This window comes from Heliconius melpomene, chromosome 18 (genome assembly GCF_056956725.1).
Source record: "Heliconius melpomene rosina isolate 202511_hmr_F chromosome 18, ASM5695672v1, whole genome shotgun sequence".
In the NCBI taxonomy this organism is placed as follows: domain Eukaryota; kingdom Metazoa; phylum Arthropoda; class Insecta; order Lepidoptera; family Nymphalidae; genus Heliconius; species Heliconius melpomene.
The window spans coordinates 4,032,644-4,049,466 of record NC_140406.1 but is presented as its reverse complement, the minus strand read 5'-3'; the positions used below and the strand labels follow the sequence as shown (position 1 = coordinate 4,049,466).

The 16,823-nt window shown below is 29.6% G+C and overlaps 2 protein-coding genes across 2 annotated transcripts in view; both read left to right on the top strand.

The window, feature by feature from the left end:
• Positions 1-609: 609 nt before the first annotated feature.
• LOC146529246 (circadian clock-controlled protein daywake-like) lies at positions 610-5,798 on the top strand. The gene is made up of 5 exons (XM_085202083.1): positions 610-712; positions 3,287-3,515; positions 4,733-4,866; positions 5,115-5,264; positions 5,543-5,798. The coding sequence occupies exons 1-5, from the start codon at positions 655-657 to the stop codon at positions 5,695-5,697; spliced, it is 726 nt and encodes a 241-aa protein (XP_085058209.1). The 5' UTR covers positions 610-654; the 3' UTR covers positions 5,698-5,798.
• A 2,284-nt stretch (positions 5,799-8,082) lies between these two features.
• Positions 8,083-16,823, top strand: part of LOC146529244 (trace amine-associated receptor 1) — a 30,375-nt gene continuing 21,634 nt past the window's right edge. The window contains exon 1 of the mRNA XM_085201772.1: positions 8,083-8,254. The gene's annotated coding sequence lies outside the window, so the exon portion shown is untranslated. The remainder of the gene's footprint in view (positions 8,255-16,823) is intronic.

Below are 16,823 nucleotides of genomic sequence, written 5' to 3'. Positions count from 1 at the left end.
TGAGATTCCTAGCACTTGTAGTTACTAAGATTTCGTGATGAGTGAGTGACCTTTCGATTTTATATATATAGATAATAATTGCTTCCCTCGAGTGGCGATCGAACCCACAACCATCGCGTTACAGTCACACTCTGCTCCACCACGGTCGATTTATGTTGATAATAAATAAAATATACTTTTAACAGTAGTAATAAAATATCAGTATGTTTTATTATAACATTGTAAAAAAAGTAAGGGCGCACATTTGTCTACATATAGGACAATGTAGGGATATAAATAATTTTATATAAAGTAAACCGTACTTTGATTTTGTTAAAAAAAAAGATTCCAAAGAACTGCGTATCTCCTTTTTTTTTGAAAGTCGGTTAAAAAATTAAAGAAAGATTTATAATTGAGAAGGTTGTGGAAGGTTTTCAATATTTTTTTTATTTATTTATTAAATATGTTAATTACATTAAACAAATCATACAGTAAATTACTGTATTCAAATTCATATACTGTGAATTAATTGCACCTTATAATTATTCGTTATTAGACTACATTATTATACTAGTACCCTATAATATACAACCTGATTTATTCTATATAAAGTGAATTTACCTTAATAGATGGGTTAGAAGACAGTTTGCTAGACTTGGTGCATGTGCAGTAAAAATGCTTGTAGTAAATTTTTGTTTTATTTTTGTATTTTTAGTCAGTGCCAACTGTTTTGGTGAGTTCCTATAAAATATATTTTTAATATATAGATATTTTTTTCTTAAATGATGTAATCTATACTTAATAAGATCGTAATTTATCGTTGTCTATAAACGGAAGATGTAAAAGAAAAATACAATATGGGGCTATTATATGGAATAATGGGGCATTTATCAATATGATAAAACACAAAACTATTATTTTTTTATTTTATTTTTGTCAATGCGTTTGTTCACAATAATTTAAAAAACGGCTTAACCGATTTAAGTGCAGTTTTCACTATTGGATTCCGGCAAGCTTTTCTTCAACATTTAGTGTTTGTCTTATTACAAATCAATCACTTGCACGAAGCGTGTGACTGTAAGAGCTAAGTTTGTCAATTCAATTAGCTATTTTCTTCAAAAAATATATTTTTTAATATCATAGCGACCGACGAGCATGATTGAAGAATAAAGTAAGAAGTACCTAAGCCTTAAGGAGCTTATTATAAAAATATTATAAAAAATGTATACAAACACTATAATTATTATCCTATCCTATCCTATATCTTATAAAACAAAGTCGCTTTTCGTGTCTGTCTGAACTTTCTAACTCTTCTTCTTCTAAACGGATTTTTATGCGGTTTTCACCATTAGGTCGAGTATTTCTCAGGGAAGGTTTATATATAGTTTATTATTTGTACATTCTTATGTAAATTAACATAAATACGATAAATGTGTCTAAAGTTCTACCCGTTGAGACACTTTCGCGCATGCGCTGCTTTAATGGTAAGTACTACATGAAAATAATGTACTGGAGTATTGTTCCTCTTAATAAGATCTACAAAAAAGTCCGCGAGAGCATATTTTTATCTTTTAAGGATAACGTGTAGTAATCATATTTCTGTCTAAAAATAGTAATTTCAATATATTTTTTATTGTGAGGGATATTTTTCCATAATGGTATTAATCCTTATCCTTTAAAATACTTTATAAATTTTCTACGTTAAACGAAGATAAAATTTGCTGTTTACACTATCTCGAAATTGCGAATAGTTTTAGAGAAAAACGCATTTAATTATTGACACATCACGCCGTTGACTCATCAGCTGTGCCGACTTAAGTTTTACTGATCCCTTATTCTCAGCATATAAATAAGTATATTAGTTACGTTGGCCATTTAATGTAGATCAAAACTGTCTTTTTCTGTTTTTCATTTTAATAGGTACTTTAGAAGTTGTTACAATATCAAAACATCCTTGCTGCGAAACGCGCCCCGCGACGTTTTGCTTATACAAGTGCGTCATGAGCAGTCATCGGTGGTTCAGTGGTAGAATGTTCGCCTGCCACGCGGGTTGCCCGGGTTCGCTTCCCGGCCAATGCATTCTATTTAATTTTCCTCACAGGCAGCCACGTAGTGCTTGCTTTTCATCAGGGACAGAATACCCTCTTCAGCATTAACCACAAGCTCGAAAAAAAGAACCCGCCCGCTGTAGAGGCATAGCAATGAAGATTTAGATGCGTTTGCACGTATTGGATAATTGGAGTTGAATGTATTATTTCAGCGCGATATATTTGGTTTCATATTTTTTGTAGTAGTTATTAGTAGGTAGGCTTTTGTTTATAATTTCTTCCGTTTAAAAATAGTCATTTAACTATATAAAAATAGTCATTTAAATATATTTTAATAAGTACTTGAAAAGATTAGTAGTACAGATTTAAAATTACGGTACCTACTAAAAAATCCTTGCCGAGTAAAACAATTGGAAAATACTTATTGAAACTACAAAAATGCGGGTTGCATTAGGGTTTAATTAATTACCTTAAGTGTCTACATTATCTTAAGTGCTTTGCAAACATACATTATATGAATAATCCAGTAGTAAAAGCGGGCGAAGCCGCAAGGGGGTCGCTAGTATTTTTATAATTTAATAACTTTATTATTATGTTATTCGAAAAATGTATATTAATAGCCAATTTAAACATAACGTAATGACTATTGCGAAACGCAATATATGATGATAACGCCAGGGACAATGGCTAGTATACTTAGTATAAAATTATTTACATAGTTATTAGCTTCACGCTGTATCCCGCATACAGCCAGTAGGCAGAGAAGACCTAGTGCTAAGATACTCTGTTCCCCACTTTTCGCTGAATTCTGAAGACATTGCGTGTTGAGTGGCAGACCTCAACGCCGCTTTTTCCCTCGGCACTAGAGGGAAGAATTGAAAATATGAATTTAAATAAATATTTCATTTCCTCGAGTGGGGATCGAACCCACAACTGTCGCGTTACAGTCACACTCTTGTGCCGCTGCGCCACGGAGGCCTCTATAGCGACATAGTTATCGAGCTGAAATAAATTACCCGTAATTATTATAATACTATAATATAGTCTATGATAGATAATAATTATTATAAATTATTATAATATGTCACATACTTTATTGAACATAACTATGTAAAATTGCAACAATTTAATAAAATAACCTATATGACAGACAATAATAATATACATATTCAAATTGTTATGTGATTTTCAATTTAATTCCGAGAAAACATTTTCAATTTTTTTTTTAATTATGTTTTTAAATGAAACATATTTTACAGAATTCTCCGAATTGGGAGTTCAAAAATGTCGCTTAGAAGATTCAAAATGTTTGCGCGATGCTTTCCAAGCTGCACTTCCAAGGTTTATAAAAGGCATCCCTGAATATGGTGTAGAAGTGATGGACGAAATGACAATTGATAAAGCGCATTTTGAAATCACTGGTCTTGAATTTATGTTAACTAATGGCAGACTAAAGGGTGATAAGGATATTATTATAGACAGAATTAAGTAAGACATTTGTATATATTGGTATATAATAAGAGTATGTCTACAATACGAAACGATGGTCAATAAGAGTTATATTAGTAAGAGAATTGATACACTCTTTAATTTATTGTATTATATAAAACATTTGTTTTTTCTTAAGAAAATATAAACAAATCTTGTATAAGACATGACCCGAGCCAATTAAGGCACGTTAATGTTTGTGTATACGTTCATATCCCATCGTGGAAAATAATTATACAGTTGTTAGAACTTTTGTTGTTAATACTTTTATAGGAAGATTTTTCAAAGTTTCGCAGTTCATAATGATTATACTGCTGCTGCCTTATATTTTTAGAGAATATTAAGTGTTATATAGTAATAGAATTAAGTATTAAAATCAAGTATATGTATACTTTTGTATGTATTTAAAAAATTGATACTGATTTTAAACAGTAGTTTACAGGTAATAGTAAATAAAATAAAAAATAATAGCCTCAAGATTTGATATTAAAGCCACTAGTTCAAGTGAGATATCAGATGAAAGGGCTCGGGCTAAGCTAATCCTGAATTTCAGGATTTTCCTAATTTTGTACGGAATACTCGGTGGGCGAGCTCGACTTGCGCCTGTCCGGTTTTTTTAATAAGAAAATTTAATATGTTCGTATAATATATTATGTAATTAAAATTTTAAAATATATTAAAATACTAAAATAATGTTGAAGCTGTTTTTTAAGATAAAGGAAAAACTGGAACGCCACAATCAAATACCGCCAGCCAGTGAAATTAGAACTGTACTTTAGTCGAGGGAGAATTTATGAACAGTTCATATTCAATTTTTCCTCAAATGTACACTAATATCAATTGAATGTTTAAATTAGACTACAAATCCTGTTGAAAGATTCTGAAAAGACTGTAATATTTCATTTCAATATTATTTAATTTACTTGACTGCTAACGTTCGTTCGAAATTAAAAAGAATCAAGATTTACTTTGCCAAACTGCTTGCATAAAATATTAGTTTCAGCCAAGATTCAATTTCTCTTTTCTATTGAGTAAACTTTCAAGTCATTCATTAATATCAAATCAAGATTTTTTTATAAGCGTACGTAAAGTGGTAATATTTGTATACCGGGAGAATTATACGTATATTTATATTTTGCTATAAATATTTGAATAGCACTTAAATAATAAATTTTAATATATACATACAAAGTTATAAACAATTATATTATCTTTAGATTTGACATAAATAATAAAATGTTGGAAATCGTATATCACGTCCCATTGTACATACTAAAAGGGCATTACAAAACCAGTGGAAAACTCCTAACATTGCCTATCGAGGGTGACGGTGATATGGAATTGAAATTAGGTAAATAATTGTATATTTCTGTTTTAGTAAATAGCAACTCACCTGCGTCTTTAGCTTAAGCTACGCGATTATTTTTTATTTTCATTTCATCGCTCGCAAAAAAGAAAACAATATTGAATATCGAAAATTGGGCGGAAAGTTGGGCACAGAGTGTCTTAACATAAGAGCTTCTTCTGCCTTCTATAATGTCGGAAAAATAAGTGAAGATCCTCTATGAAAATTTATAACAGTAATTTTTAAACTTACAGAAAATATTGCAATTACATCAAAACTGCATTGGGAAATAATAAAGAAAGGCGATAAATCATATATGACTATTAAAGACACCTATTATGAATTTGATATCGGAAATGCGCATTATCATCTGTCTAATCTATTCAAGGGGAATAAGGAATTAAGTAAGTACTGGAAACATGAACATTTTTGTAATTAGCGTGGGTAGAACATTATTTTTTTATTTGTTCTTGTTGTGGTTTTGATCTTATAATTTATTATTGAATTATGTAAATATTATGTGGATATCGATTCTAATAATATGTTTTTTTTTGTTTTTCCACACCTGTTACTTTAGTTTAGCAATCTGGCTATTAATGTTTTATGTTCATTGTAATTTAATACATTCTTAACTAAATATTAAGATATGTAAATATAACAATTCGCATCTATTTTTTTTCAGGTGATACGATGCTCAAATTGATTAATGACAATTCCAAAGAGCTTACAGTCGAATTTGGAAAACCAATAATGGATATAGTCGCTACAAAGACCTTCAAAAACGTTAAAAAGTTTTTGGCAAAATTACCTTTAGAGGATATAGCTATTGTAGATTGAAACTGTTGATGAAGGATATATGAAGGATAAATTTCTGTGTTTTATTATATTTTTCTTCTGATATTTAAATGCTAGTGAAATTAAATAAAAGTAAAAAATTCTGGGATTTTTTTTTATATTAAAAATATTGTTTTACATATTTAAACATGTAGCTGCTTTAAAATTAATATAATTATACGAGATCACCTTACAAGGATAAAAATATTAATTTAAGATATTTATTTGTTTTAATTTGCAATTAAAAATACAGAAGAATATTGTGAATACTCGTACATAATTTACTAAATTCAATACAATAGCATACTATATTCAAGACGCACATGTGCCTCTGTCAGCCCCTACGCCATCCTCGTACAGGATAGACGTTGATTAATACCTCACCCAACTCTGATATTGATCATCTGTCAGTAATTATCAAGTTCAGATAACATCGATTTATCTCCTGTAACTGTTAGAAATAACAAAATTATTTGTTTTACAAAAGATAATTAGTATTAAATACATTATTTCGTTGTTTGTATTTGTCTAAATAAAAGGAAATCTAAAATTCTAACGATGCTATGAATATAAAATCAATTCAGTTACATAACAGTTATTAAATTAAGTATTTATTTAAATTAATAAATGTAATGTAAATTAATGTTAAATTTTCAGAGAAGCATAGAATAATTAAATCATAACATTGTATAACTTAATTTATGAAGAAACAACAAATAAAACGGTTTGATAATTCGAAAATGCAATAACGAATCAAATTTATACCAAACTAAACGAAGGTTTTAAATTTAGGTGTTGATCTTCGTATTTTGCTTCTTAATATACAAATTTTGATATTTGACTTTCTTGTTGTTTACGACTTTATGTTTTAAACCTTATGGCCCAATATAAAACCATACGTGGTCTACGAATCCACTACCTTAAGAATGGCTGATGCAGTATTTGAGCAGAATCTCTTTTAACCATGATTTTTCCTGTGTAATTCTATCTCTTTTTTACTGTATAAGCTCCTTCATCTATTCTCCATACAACGAGACATTAGTGAAGAGATTTTGTGCTAAAAATAATTATCAATTGTGCGGAGAAAAATGCATATTAATGAAAAAAATAGTTATATCTGGCACTCGTAACTTAATTTACATAATGAATAACGTTTAGCCACCATAAAATTAATATCAGACGAAATTTGGCCAGTCCAATTTGAAACTCTTTTAACTTTGCCCATAACTCATGGACGTACCACGTTTCAAATGAGTCGTCTGCGGCCATACAAAAGTTGGGGAATCCAAGCTACGTTATAAACTCCGTCGTGTTTTATATAACATTTAGATTATTTATTATCGACATTGTTTAATTTAATTAAGGGAAAGAGTATGTAATAGCTCTTTATCTAATAAAATAAAAAATTGGTTCATAGTATAATTACGATTTAGATTTAAAAAAAACTGTGAAAAATTTACGATAAATGTTAAATATAAATTTATATTTCAAAATATTTTTATATTTCAAATAATAAGCTATCAAATGGTATGTATTTAGTAGCTTATTATTGAAATATAAAGCTGTTTTAATTTTAAATTTCGTTTTATCAGATAGCTCTCGATGTCTGCATTATCAAAGCCGCAATTTACAAAGGAACCATTGTTAAGAAAAGCCTAACAGCGATGGCCTTGCCTCGACAGAAGTGCTCTTTAAAAGACTGATACAAAATTTGACACTACTTTGCGAGTTTCACGTCTAATAATTATTATGATTTATAATAGTTTACTTGTGAAGGCTTAATTTTTTTTAGTAGATTTTTTATATATGGAAATTTACTTTGCGAGGCCAGTAGTAGCACAGGGATGCAAGCCTGTGACTGTACACCCGACAGGTTATAGGTTCGTTTCCCACTGCAGGAAATTAAGACACTCCGTTCCCCACTTTTTGACGAATTTTGGAGGCATTGCCTGTTGAGTGGCAGAACTCAACGCCGCGCTCTGCCTCGACACCAGACCGAAGAAATGGAAGAATAAACGTAAATAAATATTTCACTGCCTCGAGTCGGGATCGAACCCACAACCGTCGCGTTACAGTCACACCCTTGTGCCACTGCGCTACGTCGGCTTCATGATAAATTATTTGTTTATATATTTTCTATACTCTTACTTATAATAAATATTGTTTGAATTTAAATTAACCTAAAAAGATAAAATTATATTAAGGACGTTGAAGCTTTAAATAAGACTTGTAGAAGAGAAGCTATCCTACCGCAAATTACACGTCGCGGCGGGTGTGAAATGTTTGAAGTTGCAACTTCAGTTTCAGTTCTCTCCCAGTCGTTGGTCTGGAAGGACGTATGCCGTGATATCAGGAAACACTCTCACCATAATATTACGATATTACTTAGTAGTTAACTGGAACTATTCTGTTATTATATAAATAATAAAGTGCTATTTAATTATAAATAATCATATATTTTTTTTATTTTCTGTGTTTTAAATATATTTTTTTTTCTGTCAGGATTTTTGTGTGAATTGTGATGCTACGCGATGAATGTTGATAAAGTTGACAGATGAGGGTAAGTCATGCTACTTGTTGTAATTGATTTTTTTTCATCACATATGTCAGATTTCGGTAACCCAAAATTTTTTGTATTTATATCTTCATAAAAGAAATATATTACGTATTCAAATAAAACATAAAATATTAAATGCTTATTTCCTTGTTTATGGATTATTTTACTATAGAAGCAAAATTAATTTAGGTTGCTTATAATTTGGTAACGTTGTGTAATTAACGTTGAATTTTAACTAAGGGTTTTAAAAGCTCTGTCCTTTGTCGTTTGTCTCCACCTCTGTTTACTTAACAATTATACTAATTTTACATAAAAAGGCGTCAAAAGGGTAACTTTGGTTAACCTTTTAATTTAAATTTGCTTGTTATATTTGACTTTCATCTTGATAATTGACCCTTATTTAATCAGTCAGTCATATTTCAGTTGTCACGTAATAAATATTTTCATGCGATTTTTTTATATTTTCAGTATTATATAGATTAAGATAGAAACAATAAACAATAAAATTAACAGTAAACAATTTTTCTGTTATATAATTAAAAAAGTATTTAAAGGAATTTTTATAATATCTCTTGGTTTTTTATACATAATTCCGGTGGGTAAATAACATTGTCTAGCCTTAATTAAAAAATATATTGTATATCTGTGATGCCTTATTATCTATATGAAAATTTTGATTTTAAAAATATTCTACTAACTACGCCTATTAAATGAAATATAAATTTGTCAAGAAATAAAATTAAATTTATTGTATCAAGTCAAATTCTAACATTACCAAAGACTCAACTTTGGCACTTCGATAATTCGGTGTTATATTTCTCCTCTAGCCGTATAATTGGTTTAACTTTTCTTTAGCTCGTGGCACTTTAGTTGAAAGGTTCGGTAAACTCATTTATTCTTGAAATAATATAGTATATTAAATTGTCTAACTTCATTTAAAGTTATTTTCAAAATTATATTTTAGTAATTACAATATATAAATGTATATTTAAGAATTTATGATGATGAATTAAGGTTTAGTCTGCCTCGTAATTAAACGTAATTTTGAACAGAACTAACTATAACTGTTTTTAGAATATTTTAGGAATGTAATATTTGATATAAGTTTCCAATAGTCAAATCAAATTGTAATTAGTGTGTAAATAAGGATGGTATTTGGGTGATTGTGGTATTATATTGAAAAAAGAAATTAAGTACTTGAAACGATGTTTTTACAGTGATACGTTTCGCTGCTGCGCAACTAACTCCCAAGGCTTTTAGTTAAACCCAAATCCTCTTTTTTTCATATATTGATAGTAAACTTATAAAGGTGCGTATATGAAAACTTTATTCACAGGAATATGCAAATGATTGCCATAAATATTACGACCCACACACGAAGCTGTGCTTATAGTACACACAAATATTTTATGAATATAGTTTTTATGATATGGGGAGAAGAGCTTTAACATTCAATATACCTTTGATAGTGAACAAAGAATGAATATGAAAGAATATTTTAACATGGATCACACGCTAAAAGATATTTCATGAAAATAAACAATATGTTAATATATAAAAATATTTGGCGTAGCGGCACAAAGGTGCGACTGTAACGCGACGGTAGAGGGTTTGATACCCACTCGAGGAAGTGAAATATTTATTTACGTTTATATTTCCATTTCTTCGCTCTGGTGTGGAGGCAAAGCGCTGCGTTGAATTCTGCCACCCAACACGCAATGCCTCCGGAATTCACCAGAAAGTGTCTACGGTTCTTTAGAGCACAGAAAAATGAAGCTTCTAAGTCGTCTAAATTCGCATAGTCACAATCTAAATGTGAATTTACAATTTAAATAAAGGAAAAATTTAAAAAGTGAAAATATATAGGTATTTCATAGATTATTTGTTGAATATTTTGGTAGTAGATGCGTAAACACTCGTAAAATTGACTGAAGTTTTGCAAAATTTTATTTCTGTTATATTTTTATTAAACTTTATTTTATGTTAGTTTATAGACAACGCTATGGGTGAACTTAATTTTTTTGAGGCCGCCAGTAACCATTATTTAAGAAGATATATTAACTTGGCAAATAAAATGTTCTCTGTAACATAAACTTAATCACTTGGGAATTTTATTTGAGATTCCAGTCCGTTGTACGTCCTTAATCTGTCTTGAACAAGAACAATAAAAAAGTAATATTTTGGAAGAATTTCTACACTCAGTATTTTATCCTGAAAAGTGGTTCTAGAGGTTATTTCAGAGAACAAAATGGAGTTGGTATGATTTGATTTTCTTTCCGCTCACGGGTATGGAATAAAATTGAATCTAGGGTGCGTTGCGGAATACTAATTTGTTCCCAATTTGCAATGTAATTATTGTTAAGGATTAACGTTTACTTTTATAACGAATTTTTATAAGAAATCTTCATTTTAGGCTTGAGGCCAGACGTGCAAGGGCACCAGCGCGTGACTCTAAACGCGATTAGTTGTGGGTTTAATCCCCATTCGTGGAATTCAAATATTTATTTATATTTACATTTTCATTTATACGCTCTGGTGTCGAAACAAGGGCGGCGTTAAGTTCTGCCTCTTAACACACAATACCTCCAGAATTGGGACGATAAATGGGAAATGGACTATTTTATCGCTAGATTCCCTCTGCCTACCTTTCTACGCGTGGATATATCGTGAAGCTAAAAATAATAATATGTAAAAAACATCTGAAAATCCCTATAAGAACACATACCCACAATTAATCTTTACGTCTTTCCAAAATTTTACAATGAACGTTTAAATATACATATACATAAGCATAAATAAGAATTGAATTAAACATATTCTACTTCAGCTCTAATATATTTGTATCCAACAGAAGGTTCACAACTGATTTTATATTCATGCGTTTGCAAAATAAATATATCAAACGGTTCGAAATGGTAGAAAGTTTGTAGCTATATTAAAAATATTTTATTTTTAGTATTAAAGCAACTACGAGTATATATACTTAATACGATTTATGAGTACAACTGAGTAAGTCTCTTTGAGCTTTACTAAGACGGTAAGAATATTATAAGTTAAAAATATAAGAAATGTGTATACAGGATTTTCTTCTTTATTTTTGACGTAACAAAATATTCCTATAAGGTTGCCGCTGTTTTTGAGACACGGAATCCTAAAAATAAAACACTGTTAATATTACTAGTTTTTGGTATTTAATATTTCATACTAAAGTACGATATTTTTTAAATAAAAATTTAGAACGGAAATTCGTATGAAAGGTGGGATTTTAATATATTCTAAATCTTTAGTTATTAGAGTATAAACATCACAAAACAATGTAATACAATAGTGTACAGTCTTTTCGTAATAATGAGATAATTCTTTCGAATTCCGCCAAACGAGATATTGAGTTAAATGACGAAACTCAACGCCGTGCTTCGTCTTGCCAGAACGGGGAAAGGGTATTATTATTTTCACTGAGTGATTCTACACAACCAACTTACTTTAATTTAAAAACTACTTATATACTTAATAAGATTTATACATATTTAAAAAATAAATCATTTTAGGCTTTTATATTTTTTGTCGCTTAATTCTTTTTAAGTATTTATTTTTATTTTCTGTGGCTATATAAAACAAAGACTCCCCCCTCCTCTCAGTCCCCCCGAGCCACGGCGGCCTCTATTGTAGGTAGGTAATATTTATCAAATAACAACAAGTCTGTTTTATTTAACAAAAGAAACATTCTATAAGTTTTATATGGACGTTGACAGTCTTTACAATATAGTGGTCTTACAAATACTTTTTATCGCAAAAGCTTAATATTTTTGTAGTGTTTGATTTACGGCCTATTATGTTTCCGCTAAGGGGGTGCCGCTGTGTATGTAATATTTCTTTCTAAAAGAATGCTTCTGATTTAAGACATTTTTATGGGTTTTATTTTTTTTACTATTATATTTTTACCTTTTTGTAAAATTGTTGCAGTAAAATCGTTTAAATCTTATAAGAATTAATGTTTTTGTTTATTTTACCTTATATTGCCCAGAATATAAATTTAAACTCGTTAGTCATTTTTCGCTTTTCCAATTTCCCATTAAATTACAGTTCCTTTATATAATATGTTTTTTCTTATAATCTAACAACGCTATTTAAATTTTAAAATATTTTTTTTATATAATATATTATGCTTTACATTACTTAAAATATAGGAAGCTAGCAAATATATCTAGAAATAAATTGGAATACGCGTTGGTCTTGCAAATTATAGTGATTTTGCGAAGGTTAATGCCGACAATTAGGCGCGCGCCAGGTCCGTGAGGTCGGCCCTGTTAACGATACTGTTAAATACATCTAGAATATTAAATTTAATATAACCCTTCATTATAACGTGAATTGTAACTTTTGAAGCGTCTCTCATTTACTATTTTGCGTTTATAAAAGGGTTTACAGTCGATTGTAAAGAAACATTAATTAAAAAATAAGAGGAAATTATTTTTTTTATTTTAACTTATATTTTAATTTCTTTGCTCTTTCATGTGCGGGTGTGCGGGATAGAGCGTGAAGATTTGTTTTTATATACTGCCGAAAACAGACTTGAACGTTCATCGCTATTGAAAAGTAAAACCCTATTTGGGTCAATCCTACACAATAAGGTTAGCTGTTACGTGATAAAACAGTTTAATTCAGTCGCTTCCTTATAAACTAGGTTGGTAAGTATATAAGATAAAAGTTATACGAATACACTTAGTTATGAGTAAAGAGCTTCTTGTTAGTTTTACGTTTACGTCTCGAAAGTTTGACAAGGTAGTATGTTTGCAGGGCTATTTATACCTTGTAGAAGGTAAATGTCAGTTAAAATGATGTTAATTTTTTAATTCATTTATATGTACAAATTCCACGTAGGTAGAAGATACTTATGTATAGTAATTGATGAGAAGACAGTATTCATTTTGCCCAACCAATTGCTAATGTATGTTTGTCTATTAATTATCCGTGTAACACTATTAATGATTCAAGACAACTAGAACGAATATAATAAAAGAGTCTAAATTTTATTTTATTCTGAAGAATATAATATATTTATCTATACTTGACGTTAACTTTACTTTCCATAACAACTAAGAAAAAGTAGTTTCGAAAGAATATAGTGACTGTTCTCTACTTTCCGTCCCTATTCAAATATTACATCTTGAATGGCGAAACCCAACAAAAATATTTTGCTAAATAATTTCTTTGTCCCAGTGAACGTCGAACCTACACTCACAACACTTTCAATTACAGTTCGCTTTCCCACTGTTCTACAGTCTTTGAATATAAATTCGAAAAGCGTAATATTTTAATAACAGAACCTCGGAAAGGTTCAATGCCGAGGCTGGCATAGACCTTCACGAATTCCCTCCGGCCATTTTATTTTTAGTTACACTTGTTTAGTGAGATCGCCTCGATTTCTTTGTGTTTGCAACGAAATGACTTGTATTTTGAATGCTTCTTCACCTTCCTTTGATATTTGTTTCTACGCCTGTAGCGGAACATATAAATTTTAAATCTCTAGAATTTTCATTTCATTGTAAATTCGAAATAAATGGAAGAGAAAGCTTTGTAAAAGTACAAAGATCGTTTGTGGTTTTGTTACAAACAAAAATATATTTTTTTAAAACAAAGATTTTAAACTTATAGCTTATGATATTTATTGAATAAAATATAAATACATCGGTTTCTTAATTTAACTTGAAATATTAGTGAAATTTGAAAAAAGGTATTGAATTCTTTATTTTTATTGTTTTACTTTTTTGCCATATTAGTATTACTTTAATATATTTAAAATGTCGTACGCATTGGTAGAGTGAGTTGGGTGATACAGAATTTCTTTATATATTTACCTTATAAACAATATTACTTCATAAGTTACTTAAGTTACTTGTAATTTAGAAAATAGCTCACAGAGGGTACCCGTCCCTTAGGATTCCATTCATCTTCAAGATTAAACGTCATTTATATAAATTATGTGTATAGAATTAAGCCAGCTTTATTTGAGGTAATTAAGGTGATGAGAATTTATTTCGTGGTTGGCTTATTGTTAAAGGAAATATTAACACAGAATGAGGATCTACGATTGAGCTTTTGTGTTTGCTTTTAGTTGTTAATTATACATTGTGGTATAGGATATGTAGGCTGTATCCTGCACACATAAGGGTAGGCAGAGGGAACCTATTATTAACCTATTACACTCCGTTTCTACGTATTTAGATTTCACTATTTCTTTATAGGATACTATAGTTGTCTGTATCGTATAGTCTAATAATGAAATCTCTATGAGCAGATTAATTTGATTTGGTGATTTGAAAGATATACTTTTGCATGCTATTAAAATTAACAATTAAAGAGTCATTGGCTGATGTAAATCTATAAAAGACTCTTAAAGCTAGTTTTTCAAAAAACACTATAACCTATTTGTTTTTGGATTTTTTTTTGGTAATTATACGCTCCGTATACGTAATATCCCAAATTCAAATATTTATTAATTAATAAATAAGTATTAAGAATCTTTTGAGGTGTAGTGATCCTTTCATGCAATCAAACTTTAGCTGGGTCAAAGGATTTCACATAAGATCAAGAGTACCGTACTTCCTGGATCCTTTTGCCTTTGAAAAACCGGTAACTAACAACTAACACATACATATATATAAATCTGTTTAATTGAGCCTTTTGGTAATTATCCGAAAACATTGGGTGATATAATAATTGAAAAAGTAATAAAAATATACGTTTTTATGTATCTTGAATCAAATTGAATATAAGGTAGAAGAAGAAGGTTAGAAATAAAGAAATTCAAAGAGGATGATCTCCGGGGCGAAAATTCCTGATTAATTCATATATTTTGGTAACATATTTATATATATACAGATATACCTTAATGTTAAGTTGAATATTTATAATATAGTGAATCGAGTCCTTAGGGCGGCCATTAATACGTCCTTGTCTAATGGACTGTGACATTTCTCCGTTTATGTGTAAGGGTTCCTTCGACCTCAATGAATTACAGTCGGTCACAGTATTCATATAAATTCTCCACAATGGACTCGTTATATGTAATATAAAATTGTTAACGAATTTGTCACAAAAAGCTGTTTTGGTATATATTTTTATATTGAATCTTGGACGAAGGCTATTATTTAAATGCATAAATTCTATTTCTAATCCATAAATATAAAAACTATTCAGTCATAAATTTTAAAATGAAACTGGTGATTAATTAGACTGTATTTGTATAATACAAATATACTCTGAATGTTTATTCAACCGTATACTATACCCGATGTATTAATTTTGAATAGAAAAGTTAGTAGCAGTGATATTGCAATAATTTCTAGCATAGTGAAAGCTATCATACTATGAAACAAAGCACAACCGCCTTTGTTCTATAAACACTACAGAAAAGAGACATCGCAATACAAAAGTTTCACAATATCCACTACAAAACTTCAGACTGGTCATTAAAATTATTTTATTTATTTATTTAATAAAAAAAACATCTCATTATGAGGTAAGATTTTTTAACATTTCCAATTATAAGTTTTTAAAGCTGTTCACTCTGAAAATTGCCTAGTGTTTTGTGTTAAGTGTTCGTGAACTTATTATTTTTCATTTATAATAAAATAATAAGATTTTTTTTGCGGCTTCGCCCGCTTTAGTCAAATGGAAATAAGTATAATATGTTGTGTTTGTTATATAACTCTAAGTGTTCGAGGTAACTGTGGCCACAGATCCAGATCACGAGATAGCAGGATTTGTGAAATTTTATAAAAAGAATTTTCTTTCTGAAGTGTGGGTAAACTCTTTAATAAAATGTTAACAAATGTTAGAAATGTAAAAGTTTATGAGAATGTATGGTTGTTCCACTTTCACGTAAAAACTACCGCACGGATTTTGATGAAACTTTACAATAATATAGCTTATATATCAGAATAACAGATGGGCTGGCATAGCAGATGCTATGTGTGGGATAATGTGTAAAACTAAAAAAAAAACAAACGAAAATTGTTAATTACGCGAAAAAATCACCTATTTTCGTTAAAGCAAACTCAATTTTACATTTCTCGTCTTTCGAAATAGGCACATATCTAGTCGATATTTACGAAAACCAATCGGAAACAGTTGACTTGCTACGATACCCAGTTTCACATTTTACCTTGCAGGCAGTATTTTCTTTAATCCTCTCCGCTTTGTTAATCCAGTAGCGAGATTTTTTAGTACAATAAAAATATACTTTATTTACATTGTGAAAATTTATTTGGAATATTTTTTTTTGTTTATAAAAATCATGAGCTCTTACACAATTCACCAGAGGCGATTACATTTTCCACTTTTGACTTTTACAACTACATTGATTGTTATTATTGCGGCTGTAGAACATAAAGACTATCTAGATATATTTTCTAAAATAAAGATATATTTTCTAAAATATATCTCTACCTGAGATGGATTATGCTATCATAACATTCTTCTTAAAAAAGGTCGCTTTGTCTTGTTACCAGGGCGTTATCATAAATATTTCCCCACCGGGAATCAAACCGTAACCGTAAATATACGAACA